Source organism: Dermacentor albipictus, chromosome 1 (assembly GCF_038994185.2).
Source record: "Dermacentor albipictus isolate Rhodes 1998 colony chromosome 1, USDA_Dalb.pri_finalv2, whole genome shotgun sequence".
NCBI classification, from domain to species: Eukaryota; Metazoa; Arthropoda; class Arachnida; order Ixodida; family Ixodidae; genus Dermacentor; species Dermacentor albipictus.
In genome coordinates this window covers 337,015,105-337,032,891 of record NC_091821.1, presented here as the reverse complement: position 1 = coordinate 337,032,891, position 17,787 = coordinate 337,015,105, and the positions used below count along the sequence as shown (strand labels likewise).

Below are 17,787 nucleotides of genomic sequence, written 5' to 3'. Positions count from 1 at the left end.
ATACGCGAACAGATGTTGGCACTACACACTCTATAAACTACAAATGTTCAAGAACTAATCCGCAGCAACTTACGAGGCGTGCTGCCAAAACGGTCTTTCATTGAGGATGCGAAATTTCCGCACAAAAGGCACAGAGAAAAATGACGGGAAGGTTTCTGCTTACAGTATTCACGCAAATAATAAGGGAAAGCAACTAACAACACCTAGCTGTAAAGTTAACACGTGGATTTTCAGCACGTCAGAACGATCGAATATGCGTCCATTCCTTTCGTCTACATCTGCAGTTATTCTTTCTTACTTATCTTCGTTTGTATTCCCGACAATTGCATTGCGACCGCAGCGGTAGCAGAGCCGTCCATTTCTTACATGCGCGAAATGTTCAAACCATATCTGACTGATCGAAGAGGGCCCCTCTGTAGGTTAAATGAGGCATACAATTCCGAACTCCCTACCGTTTACTCCCGCAGTATTCCCAGAAAAACTACGGGATCAGTTACCCCCCCCCCTCCCCCATTTCTTCCTTCTCATTAGCTCTAGTATAACCGCTGTCCAAAGCTGTAGAAAAGCTGAAGACACCACCGGGAGCTGCCAAGGTCGCCTGCTTTGTGCGGGGTTCAGAGAGGCGTTGATACGGCGGCGCGACTCACTATTCTGAATAGCTACCCGGGTGCGCTAGTTTTCGGACACCAAGAAACCAGCAGACGCGACAAGCGGATGATACGTGACTCGGGGCCTCTCACTAAGCACTGAAAACTTTTCCCTTTTTTATTTTTACGCACACGTGTTAAGTGCTGTTCAAATTCAGCGAAAATATATCGTGTACCTAGGCGCGTTCAAGTGTGTGTGCATGCGTGAGATTCGGGAAAGAAGAGGCTAGGGCCACGGAGAATTGACACTATATCGTGGAACCTATGACGATCCGGAAAGGGCGGACAAATCAGCGGCTCCTCAGGGTCCTCTGGGCGCAACAACCACCGCATTTGTCACCAGCGTAGTCGACAATCACGGGACCGAAATAAATGCGTCGTCGGTTTCCAGACCGAGCGCTGCGGAGGCAGGGGAACTAGCGATAGCGTTAGACATCAAGATTAGACCATTCTGGGAGTGCGCCATAGTTCTCACGGACTCTCAAACGGCATGCAGAATTTGTTTCCAGGGCCACACATCGCATTCTGATTGGAACGCACCAGCTCCCACAATACATAGAAATCATGTGGACTTCGGAGCATGAGTCCTTACGCAGCAATCAGCAGGCGGACGCCTACGCCCTAGCGCATGCACACCGCGAGGCGCGATAGGGTCACACCGAGCAGTTCCACCCCGAGCCCATACCGTCAACCTACACGCACATCCTACAACACTATCGCTTTTCACGAAGAACGCTGCCGCCGCCTCATATACACTGTCAAAATGTTTATACCCTTAAGGGTGTTCTTGTCGCACTGGTAACAACCTTACCCTTACAGCCTTACAGAAATTCATAGAGGCCGAAAACGGAGCTCTAGCTAAACGTGCGGTGACAAAATACGTAGTTGAAAACTATGTAATAATTCTGACAGCCTTGGGAGCGCCGCAATATCAGACAGAAGAGCTTCACATCTCTCCCTGTGAAATTCTCTTGTCGGATATTTCTGCGCGCCCAAGGCTGTCAGAATAGTTTTCAACTGCGTCTTTTGCCATCGCACGCCTAGTTAGAGCTCCGTTGTCGGCCTAGATAAATGTTTGTAAGGCTCTAACGGTAAGGGCGTTATCAGGGCGACAGGAAAACTCGTTTAAGGGTGCAAACATTTTTAGAATATATAATGCTCTGACGCAAGTGGAATACGTAATATGGCGACAGCTCCAAACAAACACATATTCACGTTTAAGTCTCTACCACGCCATACGCCCTCCGCCGTATTCCTGTAAATGCTGCGGAGCTGTATTGGTCGCGGGTTAGATTTCCTGCAGTGGCGGCTGCCTTACTATACGGGCGAAATACGAAGACGCTCGTGCACTTCAATTTAGGGGATATTTCTGCGATACTCCGCGTTTTGTTACACCAAAAGGTGATCAGAAACCAAATTTCGGAATAAGAAATCATGGTAGAAGTAGCAGTTGCATTCTCAAGCACGCAACTAAGAGAACTTCCTTGGTTTCACAGGCTAGCTGCATTGGCTGTCCTCTAGATAGCTGCGGTGGCCATCCGGCTGATCATCCTTGCATCGTACACGTGCCTGCGTGGCATCGGCGCGCACTCTGCTGAAACCACCCCCAAGCTGCATTCTACGCAATCCCGATTCCTGCCATAAAAGTCATCCCAGCGAGAGCATCACTGCTGTAGCATCAGCAGTTGCATTCTGAAGCACGCAACTAAGCGAACTTCCTTGGTTTCACAGGTCGGTTGCTTTTATTCTCGATATTTTTTTAGAATTTTTCAATCCTGCAACTGCTGCTGCTACTGTTGTTACTGCTATCGTTCTTCCTTGATTTGTATGCGAATGGACGAGCTAGAAGCTATATTCAAGCATCGGTAGAATTATTTAGTCGACTGGCTTGTTAGTATACAAACTAAGTTTCAGGACACAGGCATAGACGTCGGTGCAATGAGAACTGAAGTTGGTCATATGGATGACAGTCTAAATCTTCTAAACGATGTAGTCGAGTCAAACCGATCTCAACACCTTGAGTTGTCTGCGGCAAACCGCGCTCGGAAAGCAGAAAACGAGTCCCTTTATGGGAAAGTTGCTGACCTTGGGCAATACTGAAGAATGAATAACTGGGAAATAAATGGGGTGCCCTGTACCCAGGGGGGTACAGGGCACCCCATCGCACCGCAATCCTGACTGCCATCAGCTACAAAATCAACTGTACAGTCTCAGCCAGTGATATCGACACAGTGCATCGCGTACCAGCAAAATTTGGTCAAAAGAACATAATCCTGCGATTTTGCTCTCGAAAAAAAAAAAAAACTTAATTCATGAAGAAAGCGTGAAGGGCCCGACTGAATGCCTGAAGTACAGGGTTTTCAGGAAAGAATGAGCATTTATATCGCCAGACAATAAGCGTTTGTTCTCCAGGATGCTTGCTTTAAAGAAGTAAAAAGGTTGGCAGTTCATGCGGACGGAAAATTGTCAGATCAAGGTGCGTAAATCACCCCAAAGCCGAGTATTTCGCATCGCTTCTGATTCTTATCTATCTGATATTACCTAACCTTGCATAAGCCTTCCAACTTGGAACTTTTAAGTTATGCCTTATGGCTTCGCACGTTTTAGCTGAAGAACTTGAGGTTTATTCTTCATTGGCCTGGCGTTCACTAATCCATTTCAATGCGCGAAGTCTGCAAAAGAACATGGATGGCATCAGAAATTTTTCATCATCTACCTGTCATTATTTCTTTGTTATTTGCGTTAGTGAAATTTTGCTCTGCGCATCTCACAATAACTTGTATAGCTTTCCTTCGTACTCTTCTGAATAGTGGCACCGTGATAACAGTAATCAGGTGGCGCTGCTGTTTTTGTATCCCCAGAGTTGTGTTTCCACAGGCGATCTGACTTGACACTCAACGTGGCGAACTGTGAATCATTTTGGGTCGACTTTCACGATACATTTTTTTCACAAGATAAGAAAAACCTGATAGCTGGTTGCATCTATCGTTCACCTTCATCATCTTGAAGCGCGTTTTGTTTAGCCCTAGGTGATTTGCTGCATAATTTAACATTCGTGTCGAAAAATGTCATTATCATGGGCGATATTATTACTAAACTTTTATATGCATCCAATCCACTGCCTAATAATTACGTTAGCTACTTAACGGGTTTGCGCATGAAAACCTAATTACTCTCGCTATTCGTTGCCCCACAAATAAACAGGGCACACTTATCGACCGTACATTGTCCAACCTTCTTACTAACCCTGCCTGTTGTGTTGTCGAACTTTCAATAACCGATCATTACCGAAAAATCGTGCGCTTAACCTCTACTGCTGGCACTACCGGCAAAAAGTTCACCAGAGAGCAGTTTAATTCGTCAATTTTTCATCAATAATTTGCCGCTTCAGACTGGTCCCTAGTAATGGCGTATGGTAACCCTGAAACTACCTATAACACATTTTCAAAAATAATTTCAAATGATATATCAGAATAGATGGTAGTAATGAACTGCAAAAGAAAAACGTTTTCAGCTCTTTGTGACCCATGGTTATCCACCAGTTTGCTAAATTGTTTACGGAAAAAAAGATAACCTTTACAGGAAAAAAAATGGCCATTCAACACTGCACTTCACGAAAGGTATAACAAATATTCTAACTTACTAGGAAAACAACTCCAACGGGCTAAAACTACGTATTATGAAAATGAAATTAAGTCTGCCGGTAATGATGTCAAAAAACAATGGAAAGTAATAAACTGTTTTTTAGGTCGATCTACTCATAATGCCGAAATAACTATGATACAATCGGGGATCTTTTCCTTGCTAATCCGTTGGAGATAGAAAACTTCTTCATTAATTTCTTCTGTGCAAATAATGAAGGGTGCGACGATACATTAACCGAGACTTACCCTTGTGTGCCTCAAAACTTTTTCCTTCATCCCGCGACAGCTGAAGACATAGGCATAGTCATTTCCAGTTAAAAAAAATACAGGGCCTGGTCTCGATCTCGATAACTTCAGCCCATCTCTCAGAAAGATCATAGCGTACCTAATATCTGAAATATTCTGTCACATAGAGAACCTTATCATAAGACAGGAATTGATCCAAATTCTTTGGAAAAGGCCGAAATAATTTCTGTTTTCAAGAAAGGAGATGGGCATCTGAGATCTAACTAGCGCCCTATTGCTATACTTTCGTTCTTTGGTAAAATTGTCGAAAAACTAATCGTAATACGCTTATCAGGTAACTTATCAAAATTTCGTATTGTGTCACCAAATCAATTTGGGCTTAGGGAGCGATACTCAACTGATTTAGCCTTAATATTTCTTACAGACAAGATTCTACAAGCAATTGAAACTGCAAAATTTTCTGGCGCATTATATATTAACCTTTCTAAAGCGTTCGATTCACTTGTTCATAACATACTTTTTGATAAATTAGACTCTATTGTTATAAATGGACCTTCACTGCGACTATTACGTAACTACTTGAGAGATACAGAATATATTGTATCCATATGTAACACTTACTCACGACCTAGAAAAACTAACATTGGTGTACCACAAGGTTCTATGTTAGGACCTTACTTGTTTTTAATATACATTAACGTTCTCTCACAGCAGCTAAAGTTCTCTGACTGTATCTTTTACGCTGACGACGCAACTATCTTCTCGTTAGACAAAAGTCTTGATTAATAAATGTGAAAGCTTAACCACAACGCGGCTAACATTGTAACCTGGCGCCGAATATACCGATTACACATTAATACTGCAAAACCTAACTTCATTTTCTCAGCTAAAGAAAAGGTCATCTCAGTGTCTCCATCGCTAACCTTTGCTTCCAGTACACTTTATTATACTGATAGTGTGCTGTTTCTTGACGTCATATTAGATAAGCACGTAAAATTTGATGAGCATGTTTATTCTTAACAAAGAAGGCAATATATGGGATTAAAATAATAATTGATGTTCGCAATTCCTTTCATGTGAAGACACTCGTGTCCCTCTACAACTCCTTTATTCACACGCGTATTATTTGTTGCATGCAATCATGGGGGAACACGTATACAGCACATTTATCGCCATTGCAGCATACCCAAAATCAAGCAACTCGCATCATCACACGTAGCGGCCACACTTCTTTACACATCGGAAACATCTCGATTGCTCAGCTCTAACGGTACTTTATCGTTACAGAAACTAAATAAATACTTCCTTGGAATACTTGTTCATAAATCCGTTAACGGAAAGCTCCCATTCCCTATATTTACTAGCAGCCAGCATCCAAACTCCACGTCTACCCGTTTCGCTTCTACCAACAGCTATTTGAAGCCAAAACCAAGAACTCATTATGGCAAAGCTACTACTAATTTTTCAGCCACACTACTTTGGAACTCATTACCGTGCCGTGTTAGATACTCACTAATTTTTACACATTCAAATCAAACCTCCGTAAATTTTTGCACTCCTTATATTAATTCCATCTTTACCATTATATTGTTACGCGAACGAAGGATTAAGAACTAGAGACTATTTACAAAGTATATTTACAAAGGATAACTGCAGCGCTGGCCAGTTCAGCCGATAGCTCGAGAGCTAGAGAGCGTTCGTCGTCTTCGTCGTGGCGCCCGCGTGCGTCGGCCACAAGAAACACGCAATATGCATTTGTCGTTATCCCCGGCGGCAGAAGCACCGTCCCGGTGCGTCTAAATATCGGTGAGAACAGGGGAGTAGTATGGTTTGAGGCGTGCGACGTGCACAATCTCAGTGGAATTGGGGGCAGATGAGGCACTGGTGCTGACTCGTACGTAACTGGAGTCACGGCACGCACCACTTGATATGGGATTGTGTACCGAGATAGGAGTTTTTCTGACAGGCCAACGTGACGAGTCGGGGACCACAGGAGTACCAGAGATGCAGGCGAAAATTGGAAGTCCCTGTGTTGGCGATCGTGCAAACGCTGTTGCTTCTCTTGAGAGGTCAGGAGGCGAGCGCGGGCAATTTCGCGTGCTTGGGCTGCCCTGGTGATGGCGTCAAATGCGTACTCGCTGGTCTCTGCTGGGGCGCATCGAAGGGATGCGTTCAGTGGCAATGTGGATTCTCGGCCGAACAACAGAAAGAACGGGAAATAACCGGCAGTGTCGTGACGTAAATACTTTTATGCAAAAGTAACATAGGGTAGGGCAAGGTCCCATTCAGTGCAGTCGGACGATACATAGCTTGCAAGCGTGTCTGTTTGGGTGCGATTCAGACGCTTCGTGAGACCATTAGTTTGTACATGGTAAGACGTAGTCAGCTTTTGCTTGATTGAGCAGGACTGCAGGATGTCGGCGATGACTTTAGAAAGAAATGTCCGACCATGGTCTGTGAGCAGTTGGTGGGGAGCACCATGCTACAGAATCACGTCGCATAAAAGAAAATCGGCGACATCTGTGGTGCAGCTTGTTGGAAGCGTAGCGCGTGGCATAATCTGTCGTCACAGCGACCCACTTGTTGCCAGACGTGGATAGCGGGAAAGGGCCAAGTATGTCCAAGCCAATGCGAAAGAACGGCTCCGAAGGAATGTCGAGCGGTTGAAGGCACCCGGCAGGGAGCGTCGATGGTGTTTATCGGCGCTGGAATTTTTCGCACACGGCATCGTACTTTCGGACGGAGCGAGCAAGGACTGGCCAAAAGAAGCGTCGGCGGATCCGGTCGTAGGTGCGGGAGACGCCAAGGTGACCTGTCGTTGGTAAATCGTGAAGTTCTTGGAGAACAGCTAACCGGAGGTGCTTAGGAATGACGAGGCGTAGGCCAGGACCATCGGGGCGTACATTGTTGTGGTATAATACGCCATTCCGGAGAACAAGCAGTTGAAGAGACTAATTAGAAGGCAAAGATTCCCAGCCGTCAATCATGGCGCTCAAGGTGGCATCACGGCGTTGCTCGTCGGCAACGTGTAGCACCTAAGAGACGGCGAAAACGCAAGCGTTGGCGTCGGGGTCAGAGTCGGCGGGTGGTTCGTCCACTGGAAAACGTGATAAACAGTCTGCGTCTTGATGTAATCAGCCTGACTTGTACACTACTGCATAGGAATATTCTTGCAGCCGTAAAGCCCAGCGAGCAAACCGGCCGGTAGGATCCTTGAGTGAGGAAAGCCAGCAGAGCGCGTGGTGGTCAGTGATTACGGAGTAGTGCGTACCATACAAGTACGGGTGGAACTTGGAAACCGCCCAGACGAGAGCCAGGTATTCACGATCTGTAATCGAATAGTTGCGCTCCGCTGCTGCGAGGAGACGGCTAGCGTAGGCGATAACATGATCTTGGCCTTTTTGGCGCTGGGCTAAGACAGCTCCGATACCGTGACCAGTGTGATCGGTAGGCACCTCTGTAGGAGAGGACGGGTCAAAGTGGGCCAGTATAGGTGGCGTGGTGAGAATGTTGGTGAGGTGGGCAAACGCGGCCGGGTCTGGTTGAATACCGGAAATGCTGACGAGGTGGCCCAGCACTGTAATCTACCGACGACCGAAGTGACACTTCCATGAATTTAGTTGGAGCCCAGCCTCGCGGAAGACTTGAAGAACAGCTGATAAACGCTCAAGGTTTGTCTCAAACGTAGTCGAAAATACGAGAACGCCGTCTAGGCAGCAGAGGCATGTTGACCATTTGAAGCCTTGAAGCAAGGAGTCCATCATACGTTCGAACGTTGCTGGAGCCTTGCATAGACCAAATGCCATAACTGAATTTATATAGACCATGAGCGGTGGCGAACGCGGTCTTCTCTTGGTCTTTTTCATCCACAGGAATTTGCCAATAACCAGACCGAAGGTCTATTGATGAAAAGAAGTTGGCACCCTGGAGACAATCGAGGGTGTCGTCAATGCGAGGCAAGTGGTAGACGTCTTTCTTGGTAATGTGGTTTGGATGACAATAATCTGCGCAGAAACGCCATGTGCCATCTTTCTTTTTAACAAGCACCACGGGCGACGCCCAAGGGCTCGAGGAAGGCTCTACAATGCCTTTGGCAAGCATCTGGTTCAATTCATCTTGAATAACCTTACGCTCTGAAGCAGAAACTTGATATGGCCGGCGATGAAAACCTTATTGAACTTCCTACGCGGATAACTTTGAACTCAAAAACATTGATTGATTTATGTTTTACTTCTATCACAAAAGAGTAGACATGTTCTGGAGTGCTCATTTGGGGCATAAGTGATCCTCTGCCGTTTTTTGCCGCATTGCCATTTCGTGTGCGCACAAATAGCAAACATGACTTCAAGCGGGTCATAAATAATCACACTACACGGGTATTTCAAGCTTTACTTTCCAGTGTAAATTGGTCTGATGTTTATGATGAAAATCCTACAGCATCATACGATGCATTTGTGTCCAAACTGAAACAAATATACAATGTAGCATTTCCTTCCGTCCCTGTGATCAAGTATAAGAAAGCTTTAAAGGAATGGGTAAATCAACAACTATACAAGCGCATACAACACAAAGACAAATTATTCAATAGCTTCTTAATGACTCGCAACCTTGACATGCTTAAAGAGTTTAAGCAAGTTAGAAACAAGCTGAGCAGTGATCTCAAGAAAGCTAAATTGCAATATTACGCGCATCGATTTCAAGCCTCTACGAGTCATGGTCATAGAACGTGGAACATATACCGCGAGCTAATGAGGTCTTATTCACCGAATGTGCCACACGAAATCGTTGTAAATGGAGACAAGTACTCTGGTAACGATGCAGCCAATTTATTTAATAATCCTTTTGTTAATGCCGGTGCTTCAACGTCTACATCTGCTTTTTGCCCTGAACGTAACATTCGAACTTATAAAAAACATCGCGTCAACGAGACTATATTTCTTACACCTACGTCTGAGTGAGATTTTTTCTGTTCTTAATTCCTTGAGTAACAAATCAGCTGCTGGCGAGTATGACATTAAAGTCCAGCCTATTAAAGCTGTTGCTCACATAATCTGTGGCCCCATGGTACATATTTGTAACAGTATATTATACAGTGGAATTTCTTCCCAAGAAAATTAAGATAGCTCGTGTCGCTGTAATCTTTAAGGGTGGGAAACAGAATGACCTAAATAATTATAGACCAATTTCGGTATTGCCGGTATTTTCCAAAGTGGCTGAACGTATTATATATACGCGTATAAATGTTTTTTTTCTGGATAAAGGCGTTATCTCGGATGAGCAATATGGTTTTCAGAAGAATAAATCAACCGAAATGGCATTATTAAGAGTCCGAGATACAATTATAAATAACATCGAAGAAAAATATTTTACCCTTTGTATATTCCTATACTTTCGCAAGGCTTTCGATAGCATAAAACAAAACATGTTACTAGAGAAACACAAAGTATATGGTATTAGAGACATAGCATAGGAACTTATGCATAGCTACCTTGAATGTAGATTTCAGTATACTTCCTTGAGAGGGTACAGTTCTGAAAAAAGCATGTTAAAATACGGGGTACTACAAGGCTCTACTTTAGGACCGTTATTATTTATTATTTACATAAATGACCTAACAAACGTTCCACTGACAGAGGAAATCATACTGTACGCTGATGGCCCTAATGTCATTTTTTTCCGGAGCAGACCTTCACTAACTAGAACTTACCGCAACCCATTGGTTACAAGAACTTAGCGAGTGGCTCTATCTAAATAAACGTGACTTAAACGCAAAAAAGAAAACGAAATTTACAGTTTCTTTTTTAAAGAATAATCAAAGAGATTACGACGTAAAACTTTTTTATTGTGGGTCGCAACTTGAACTTGTCTCAAGTTACTCGTTTCTGGGTGTTACATTTCACAAAAACCTAAGCTGGATAGAGCACATAAATAAGATACGCACTAAGGTTGCACGATCTGTTGGCTTGCTACAACGGATCCGATGCTTTGTGCCTGTCAGGCTTTTCAGATAACTGTACTTTTCATTTGTGCACTCGCATCTTAGCTACTGCCTCTTAGTATGGGGAAAAACACATATAGAAAAATTGGCAGTACTGCAACGGCGAGCTGTTCGGTTGCTGAACTTCTCAGAGCAATACATAGGATCTTCTATATTAATGATGCGCTACAATATTCCTAATATTAGAGACACTAACAAAACAAAGATCTGCATACGGCTATTTAAAGAGATCTCCAGCAACAGTAAACTATTTTCCACGCGTTACCTTAGTAGAGACACAGGATACAGCCTACGTCGCACATCAATATTAACAAAGACACCAAGGACAAAATATGGCACGCGAACAATCGAATATGAAACTGTGTGTTTATGTAATACATATCCTAACATTATTGACGAAGCTATCAATTGTAGAACAACTCACAAATTTAAACGTGCAATACGAAACATACTATTTCCTGATCACAATGTGATTAACTATTCTTAATAGAGCTTCTTTGTTTGATGTCAATAGTGATGTTATTAATGTTGTATTCTGAATGTATAACTTTTAGTAATAACAGAATGTTCCTATTTTTTGCAGTGCTGTATTTATTTAGATACTTGCTATTTCAAACAGTTGATAGTTTTCAATGTGTTTAAAATCTTGCTCTAAATAACTTTGAAGTTTTCTGTCTTAATTGTTGTACTTTCTTTTATTAATAAACTGCAACTTCTGCTGCTCCAGCGAAGTAAAGGCCTTAGTGAGGAGGATTACGCCCTCCTTTTGCCTTACCTTGCGGGCAAACCTTGTATTTGTTTTGCCCAAATAAATAAATAAATAAATGAGTAAATAAATAAATAGGACTGGCATCACAATATTTATGCGATGCTTAGCAATTAAAGTCTTGCCCAATTGGCGATTGTTGAGGTCGAAGATGTCGTGGTACGAAACCAAAAGGCAACACAGAGCTGCTGTTCGTTCAGGCAACAGGTCCGCAGCGTTCATGGGACCAAATGTTGCGTCAGGGCAAATAGCATCCTGTGGACATGGTGAAGAGTCTGAGCAGACGTCTACTGAAAACGTCATGGCGTGGTCATCTCCTATAGCACGCAGCGTTGCAGCCGATATCCCTTAGGGTAGAACTTCCTTTGTCAGGTAAAAATTGACGACGGGGAGGTATGTCCGGTTATCAGCGACGGTGACGACGGAGTGGGGCACAGTGATATTGCGCATCAAAAGGACAGCAGGAACAGGTGTGACGACGTAATCACCATCGGGCCCAGGAAAAGATGATAGCGAATCGACAAAAGTGAAGGCTTTAGGTGGCAGGCGGACGAAGGCGTTCGGATTAGAGGTGTATGGCAGTTCGCCACGAATATGCGCGAGTAGAGGAAGTTCGAAGCAAAGGGTACCAGCAGAACAGTTGATCAAAGCTGAATGCGCCGTAAGAAAGTCGAGTCCTAGGATTAGGTCATTTGGACAACTGGTCAGCACTGCAAAGAGAACAGGAACGTGGCAGTTGGCGATACTTCTATACGAGAAGTATACATTCCATTGACGGCAATGGTGCTGCCATCGGCCACACGTACGGCTCCTGTAGTAGCAGGCGTGAGAACCTTCATCAGTGGACGACGGAGGTTACAACTCATTAGGGACACCTGGGCTCCAGTATCGATTAACGCCGTCGACGTGAACATCAAGCAAGTTCCGGTTCATTGGAAGCGTTAATGCAGTATTTCGACACGATGAAGATAATGCAGCAATATTATTAATTGCTTTGTGTCATTAAGTATTTTACACCGTTAACCAGTGACTAAATTAATATGGTGTCTTATGTGTTTGCATGTAGCTGCTTTGTATTTACATTTACTACTCATTTCTAATGGGATCTGCCCTGTACAGTCTGTTGGCTATGGTACCTCCCTCTGTATGTATGTATAATCCCCATTTGTAACCTTATTATTATGCACAATAAAAAGAAAAGAAAGGAACTCGATAAGCCCTTCTCCTCCTCCTTCTACTTCTGTGACGAACCTTGCTTCCTTGCTCTGAAATTTCCCACCTTATTGCCTTATCACCCTTTGTTCTTTATTTCTGCCACAACCAACCCCAATGGACTAAGCACTTGAGCTGGTGAAAATTTCAGTTGGCCGCTATACGACGGGCGTCATAATACTGTCGAGATTTTGGCGTTGTTATGGAATCGTGTCGCCGACTCCACTTGTTTCAGCTGGTCACGAGTCCCGAGGGGTCCAGGCAGACGACGTGAGACGACGTCGGAGCGAGTCACAAAACGTTTATTACGTCGCCGCATGCGAAGTGGTCAGCTCGACATGCCACTCGATGAAGAGCGACACGACTGCTCAAAGCTTGTGCTGAAGCAGTGCTGCCAACCTATGAAGCCAGTTTTACCCTAAATTCGACAAAGAAATGCCATAGATTTCCCAGGCTATATTTAGGGTACATTTATTAAAGATTTTCTTGTTTGTTTTACAGATTGGATGCCAAAATGGTTCAACTCTATTGCAAAGCTCGTTTTTATAACTTTAGCTAAGGAAGTCTTCGCGCTCGAGCATTAATAACGTTGCAGTTCAAGCTTTTGCAGAGCAACAGTTAGTCTTTCCTTCACAAATTTTTCTTAAGTATAAAAACTTCCCCTTGATACGATCTCGACTGGGTAAGGTGGGTCTACACCGCAAGAATCAGGAAACGACGATGGAGGCGGGGATCGTGATGATGAAAAAAGAAGTAGAAAAGAATGTATTCCCTTCGTTGGTACATGGTTGCGACTATATCCGAGCCTCGAGCGGTTCTGATTAACACAAGTGCGAGGACGGCCCTAAATAACCCCTGTTGGATTTGGAAGACAATCCCAATTGCTGTCCCCCAGATTTTTGGACCTTGCCGTTGGGTGCGGGAGTTGGCCGAGGTTGAGGAGGACGTCAGGATGAAAACTCGAGGTTTATTTACATTATTTACAGTGAGAGTACAAACAAATTAACAGTAATAAAGTTATTACAGATCAGCAGCAACTCGGACGTTGCGGCCCGTGGCAAGAAGCTCGAAAGAGATGAATGAAGGAATGCTCTCTTGCTGCTCCCGGTCTCTGGTTTTTAACCCTTTCGGTGTCTCGAAGTCGCGTCACGTTCGGCGAATCGGCGAGCCCGCTCAGGTGGCGTCATTGTAGGCCGATGGCAGGCGCCCGTGCGATTGTGTCACACCCGGCGCAGAGGGTCACTCCTTCGGCCCCAATTGTCCGAGGGCTTACTTGTCTCTGCGGTATTGCCTTCCTGGCTTGCAACTGCCTTCACAAAGGCGGATGGGGGGATTGCGACCAGGGCTTCACGGTGCATTACAGCCATTTTGCCTTGGTACCCACCTCACCTGGAACCGTGCCAGGCTCCCGCTACACTTTCGGGAAGAGTCAAGCAGTGAATAGCTTCACCTGCGGCACACGAAGTGGGGGACGCCAACTTGTTTGGACGTGAGGCGCCTCGGGAACGTGGTAGATGTGCTTCGGCGCTCCTTAATTAGCTGTGACGCGATTCGATGTGGCCTGGTGAAATCGAAGTAAGTTCAGGAAAGGGTCCTGTATCTGACACCCCTCGCGGTCTTGCGATCATCGACGTCTTCTTCGAAAACTTGGGGAACTTGTGGAAGTATCAGTTCCTATGTCAGGTTGCGAAGTCGACCAACTCTTCTCCTTCTTGTCTTCTCAACTTCGTCCTTCCCTTTGTGTCCGTTAAGGGCATAAAGGGGTGACGCAATATCGGGGAAGAGGGCAATCATCTCGTCATAGAAACGCACGCCCAAACGTTCCTTACACTTGACAGGTCGATCAACACTCTAAGCAACGCCTAAATCCCTTGATCTAGGGAAATTTCCCTGGGGTTGGTGACACAGTGTTGAAGCCTCGTTGGCGAAGCCACCTTTCATAGCATCCCCGGAATGCGCTCGTCAAGGAGAGCGAGGAAGCACACTCTTAGCCACGGTACATGAGAGTCACTACAACGGTCGTCAACTGTTTCGGGCGTTGAGGGGAACAAGGCTCAAACGTTAACACGGAGCTCAACGATCATTAGAGAGGCTTAGAATGGGGTACCCAAGCCACACCCAAGCGTTGGGAGACTCTAACCCCCAGGCCCTTTGCCCTCTTTTGTGCTCGCTTGGCGCCTTTTTTATTTTTACGTCAGTGGTGTGCGTCCCCCAATATTTGTGCAGCCGAATCTAAACTTTCTATCAACCATCGTGCGCCGAAGGGACAAGGCATGGACGTGCACACAAGCACATGGACACGCAAGCGGTTTCTAATGGTCGCTGGTATCTTGGTGTCTTTTAAATGTCCGGGCTTTCACCGTAGTTTTAACGCGCCTGACACGAATTGCTCATCACAGAAGCAAGTCGTAAGAGCGTCTGAAACTCGAGAATTCAACTAGTATTTTTATTTTAATCGCGGGCTCCTGGGACTTAACAACCCGGTGGCTACCACTGCCACAAACAACATATGAACGCGGCATGCGCACTCACCAGAGACTGGACGGGCTATGAGTCCACACTGAAAACGACCCATCCCGCTTGCGGTAGGTGGTCATAGCTTGATAGCCTGGTGAAAAAAACAACACAATTATTTGACGTGCATATGCCGTCGATATCGAGTGACAGTTTCTTTTATGCTCGCTATGATTTGCTAACAGCGATGCAGTCTTATCCAACAGCAGCCAACAACTCCAGGAGCGTACGAAGCCATTAAGATACTCATTCGTTAAAAAAAACAAAAAAAGAAATAATTATAAAATACTCAATATAGATATGAATGTACACAACGCTATAAGCGAGGGTCTCACGCTTGTTTTCGGCACAAAATGACGGCAATGCTGCCGTGGCAGACTAGTTCTTGATGTATCAAGTGTATCAATGCATTGCTTAAAGGCCGCCGGGGTGATTTGAGCAAATAGCGTATTTATCGTTATTTTTTATGTGGTTTTCTGATAAAAGATATTTTAGCATATTTTTAGCGGGTGCACGAGGATGTCCAGCATGTTTTTAGATATTGTTTAGATATGTTTAGATATTTGGGTAAAGTTATTTGAAGCCTCTGGTTCAGATGCTTCGATGGTATGACTCTACACAAGGTTGTGCGGACGCACTGTGAAGTTTATTACACTTAGAAATGCTTTTGGTCCGCACTTTGCCGTCGACGCAAAGAGATGTTCTACAGCCACCTTTCTTGTGTTGGCGGCATCGATACCATTGCACCTGAAACAAGCAGCCCCGAAATACACGGCGTATGTATGCTGTACTTTGTGCTTAAAATGTATTGTCACGTAGTAGTGACAATACATTGTGAAGTAGTGAAGAAAGCAGCAAAACAGGGAATGACAAAGCTAGCGTTTGATTGGGCGAACTTGTGCCCACACAAGCCAGTTACACTCAAAGCACGCCAATAGCGGCGAACGCGGTCGGCGATCGTCGAAAATCTGATCAGTGGGTCAAGGGCATCGGCTTTTCTACATCAGTCATTGAAGGTTCCAGAGTAATCGTTGGGACCCGCGTGTCTTCCGGAAAGTTCTACACCACTCGCGTCGCGCGATGAAATCAGATTACACAAGGTTCGGTGACAACACACAGCGGACAGAACCACCGATAACTTTCCAGAAACTTCGGATACATGCAGGTGCCTCCTGCGCTGTGCGAAACCTTTGTTAGGCGGTGATACGCGAACACCCAATAAAGATAAACAAGTACACGTTTCAATATCGTGGTAGATTTTCAGCAGCATAACCAAATTAATTTGCTAATCAGAAAAATGATGATTTTATTCTACTAAAATATCATTTCAACTTTTTATGTCATCGGGCAAACCTGCGAGAAATAATTATTCTTTCAGTGGGACGCCTGCAATAAAGAATAACTTAAAATATAAATAAATAAATAAGTATAGATATGCCGAATAGTGCAACTAAAAGAATATTAAGAATGATGTGAGACAGTAAAACATTTGCGCAGCTAATGTGGGATTCATATTCAAATTTACGGCGTGAAACGAAACCACAAAAGCCGTGCATACGCCACCCGATGCCTTGGTACAGATAGAAAAGGAAAGGAAAAAAAGAACACTAAGGGGAAAAGAAACGAATATGACCTGAAAGATAAAATGCACATAGCCCAATTGATATAAGAAAACAAAAGAGAACAACAACCAATCCTATTTATTTGGCGTGAGTGATGAAGCCGTACGAAGTGCTTCCAAGATGCGCCATGCAGTTTCATCTGTGTGACGATGGCAGGGTGTTGATCCTATTGAGTTGTGGACGCGGTCACGTGCAACGGCGAATGGCCAACTGTGCGAATTTTTTGTTTGGCAACCCTTGTGCTAACCAAGGCGTTTATGCTCACTTAAACCAACAGACGCACTGACAAGGAAAACTCAAGCGGTGGTCATTTTATCGTCTCGAGCGGAACTCCACTTCACTAAACCAGCTACCAATGAACTGATCCGTGGCTCAAACAGTTGTCTGTTCGGTATAGCTGCGATGGTACCCTGAACAACCCTTGAAAAATGTCGGGAAGTCGTACAACCGATGATTGACAAGTAAACAGCGCAAATGGTGGAAACAGTGTTATGGCAGTCTCTTGGTTTGCAGTTATGCAGATTATCGCGTTATGGTGTTGCCATGCGGGCAAGTTACATCCGGAAGAGCATTTGAGTGAGGAAATGAGAGTCTCTTACTCTCAAGGTACAGGACAGGCTCACCGCGTGTGGGCTAATGCCGCACGCATATGTGGCGGAGTGACGCTCTAAATCTTATGCCGTTAGAAACCCGGCTTCACACACCACTCAATTTAGAATTTCACGTATGTCTCTTATCTGAAAACGTGCCTGATTTCAATAGTCGAATGAAGGTTGGTGCGTAATCCTTCTGCATCTTATCTGACACTGGAAAGAGAGGGTCGCAAGGAATACGACAGCGAAGGTTGAAATATTCCTACGATTTTGTTTAAATCAATTTATATTTTCCCTATAATTGAAATGAAGTAGCAGGAGGCGTACAGGTGTCAACCTGTGCAAGTGGACCACATGTCACCCTGCCCTACCTACTTGCCGTTAGAAGGAACTTCTGCATTCAATTCAGATGTTTCGGTCAGATTTCCCGTACGCAGAACACTTCACACTACCGAAAGTACAGTGCTGCTCGTTCAATGAGTTTTTACATAACTGGCACAGTGAGCACGTCGTTGTTTGTAGCATTCCACAGCTTTGTGCCTATA

The 17,787-nt window shown here is 44.5% G+C and overlaps 1 protein-coding gene across 3 annotated transcripts in view; it reads right to left on the bottom strand.

The window, feature by feature from the left end:
* LOC139054561 (complement C3-like) overlaps positions 1-17,787 on the bottom strand; it is a 190,169-nt gene that overhangs the window by 55,018 nt on the left and 117,364 nt on the right. For all 3 annotated transcript variants that reach the window (XM_070531704.1, XM_070531705.1, XM_070531706.1), the window contains one exon: positions 15,046-15,121. In XM_070531704.1, the coding sequence (XP_070387805.1) occupies positions 15,046-15,121 (76 nt within the window). The remainder of the gene's footprint in view (positions 1-15,045; positions 15,122-17,787) is intronic.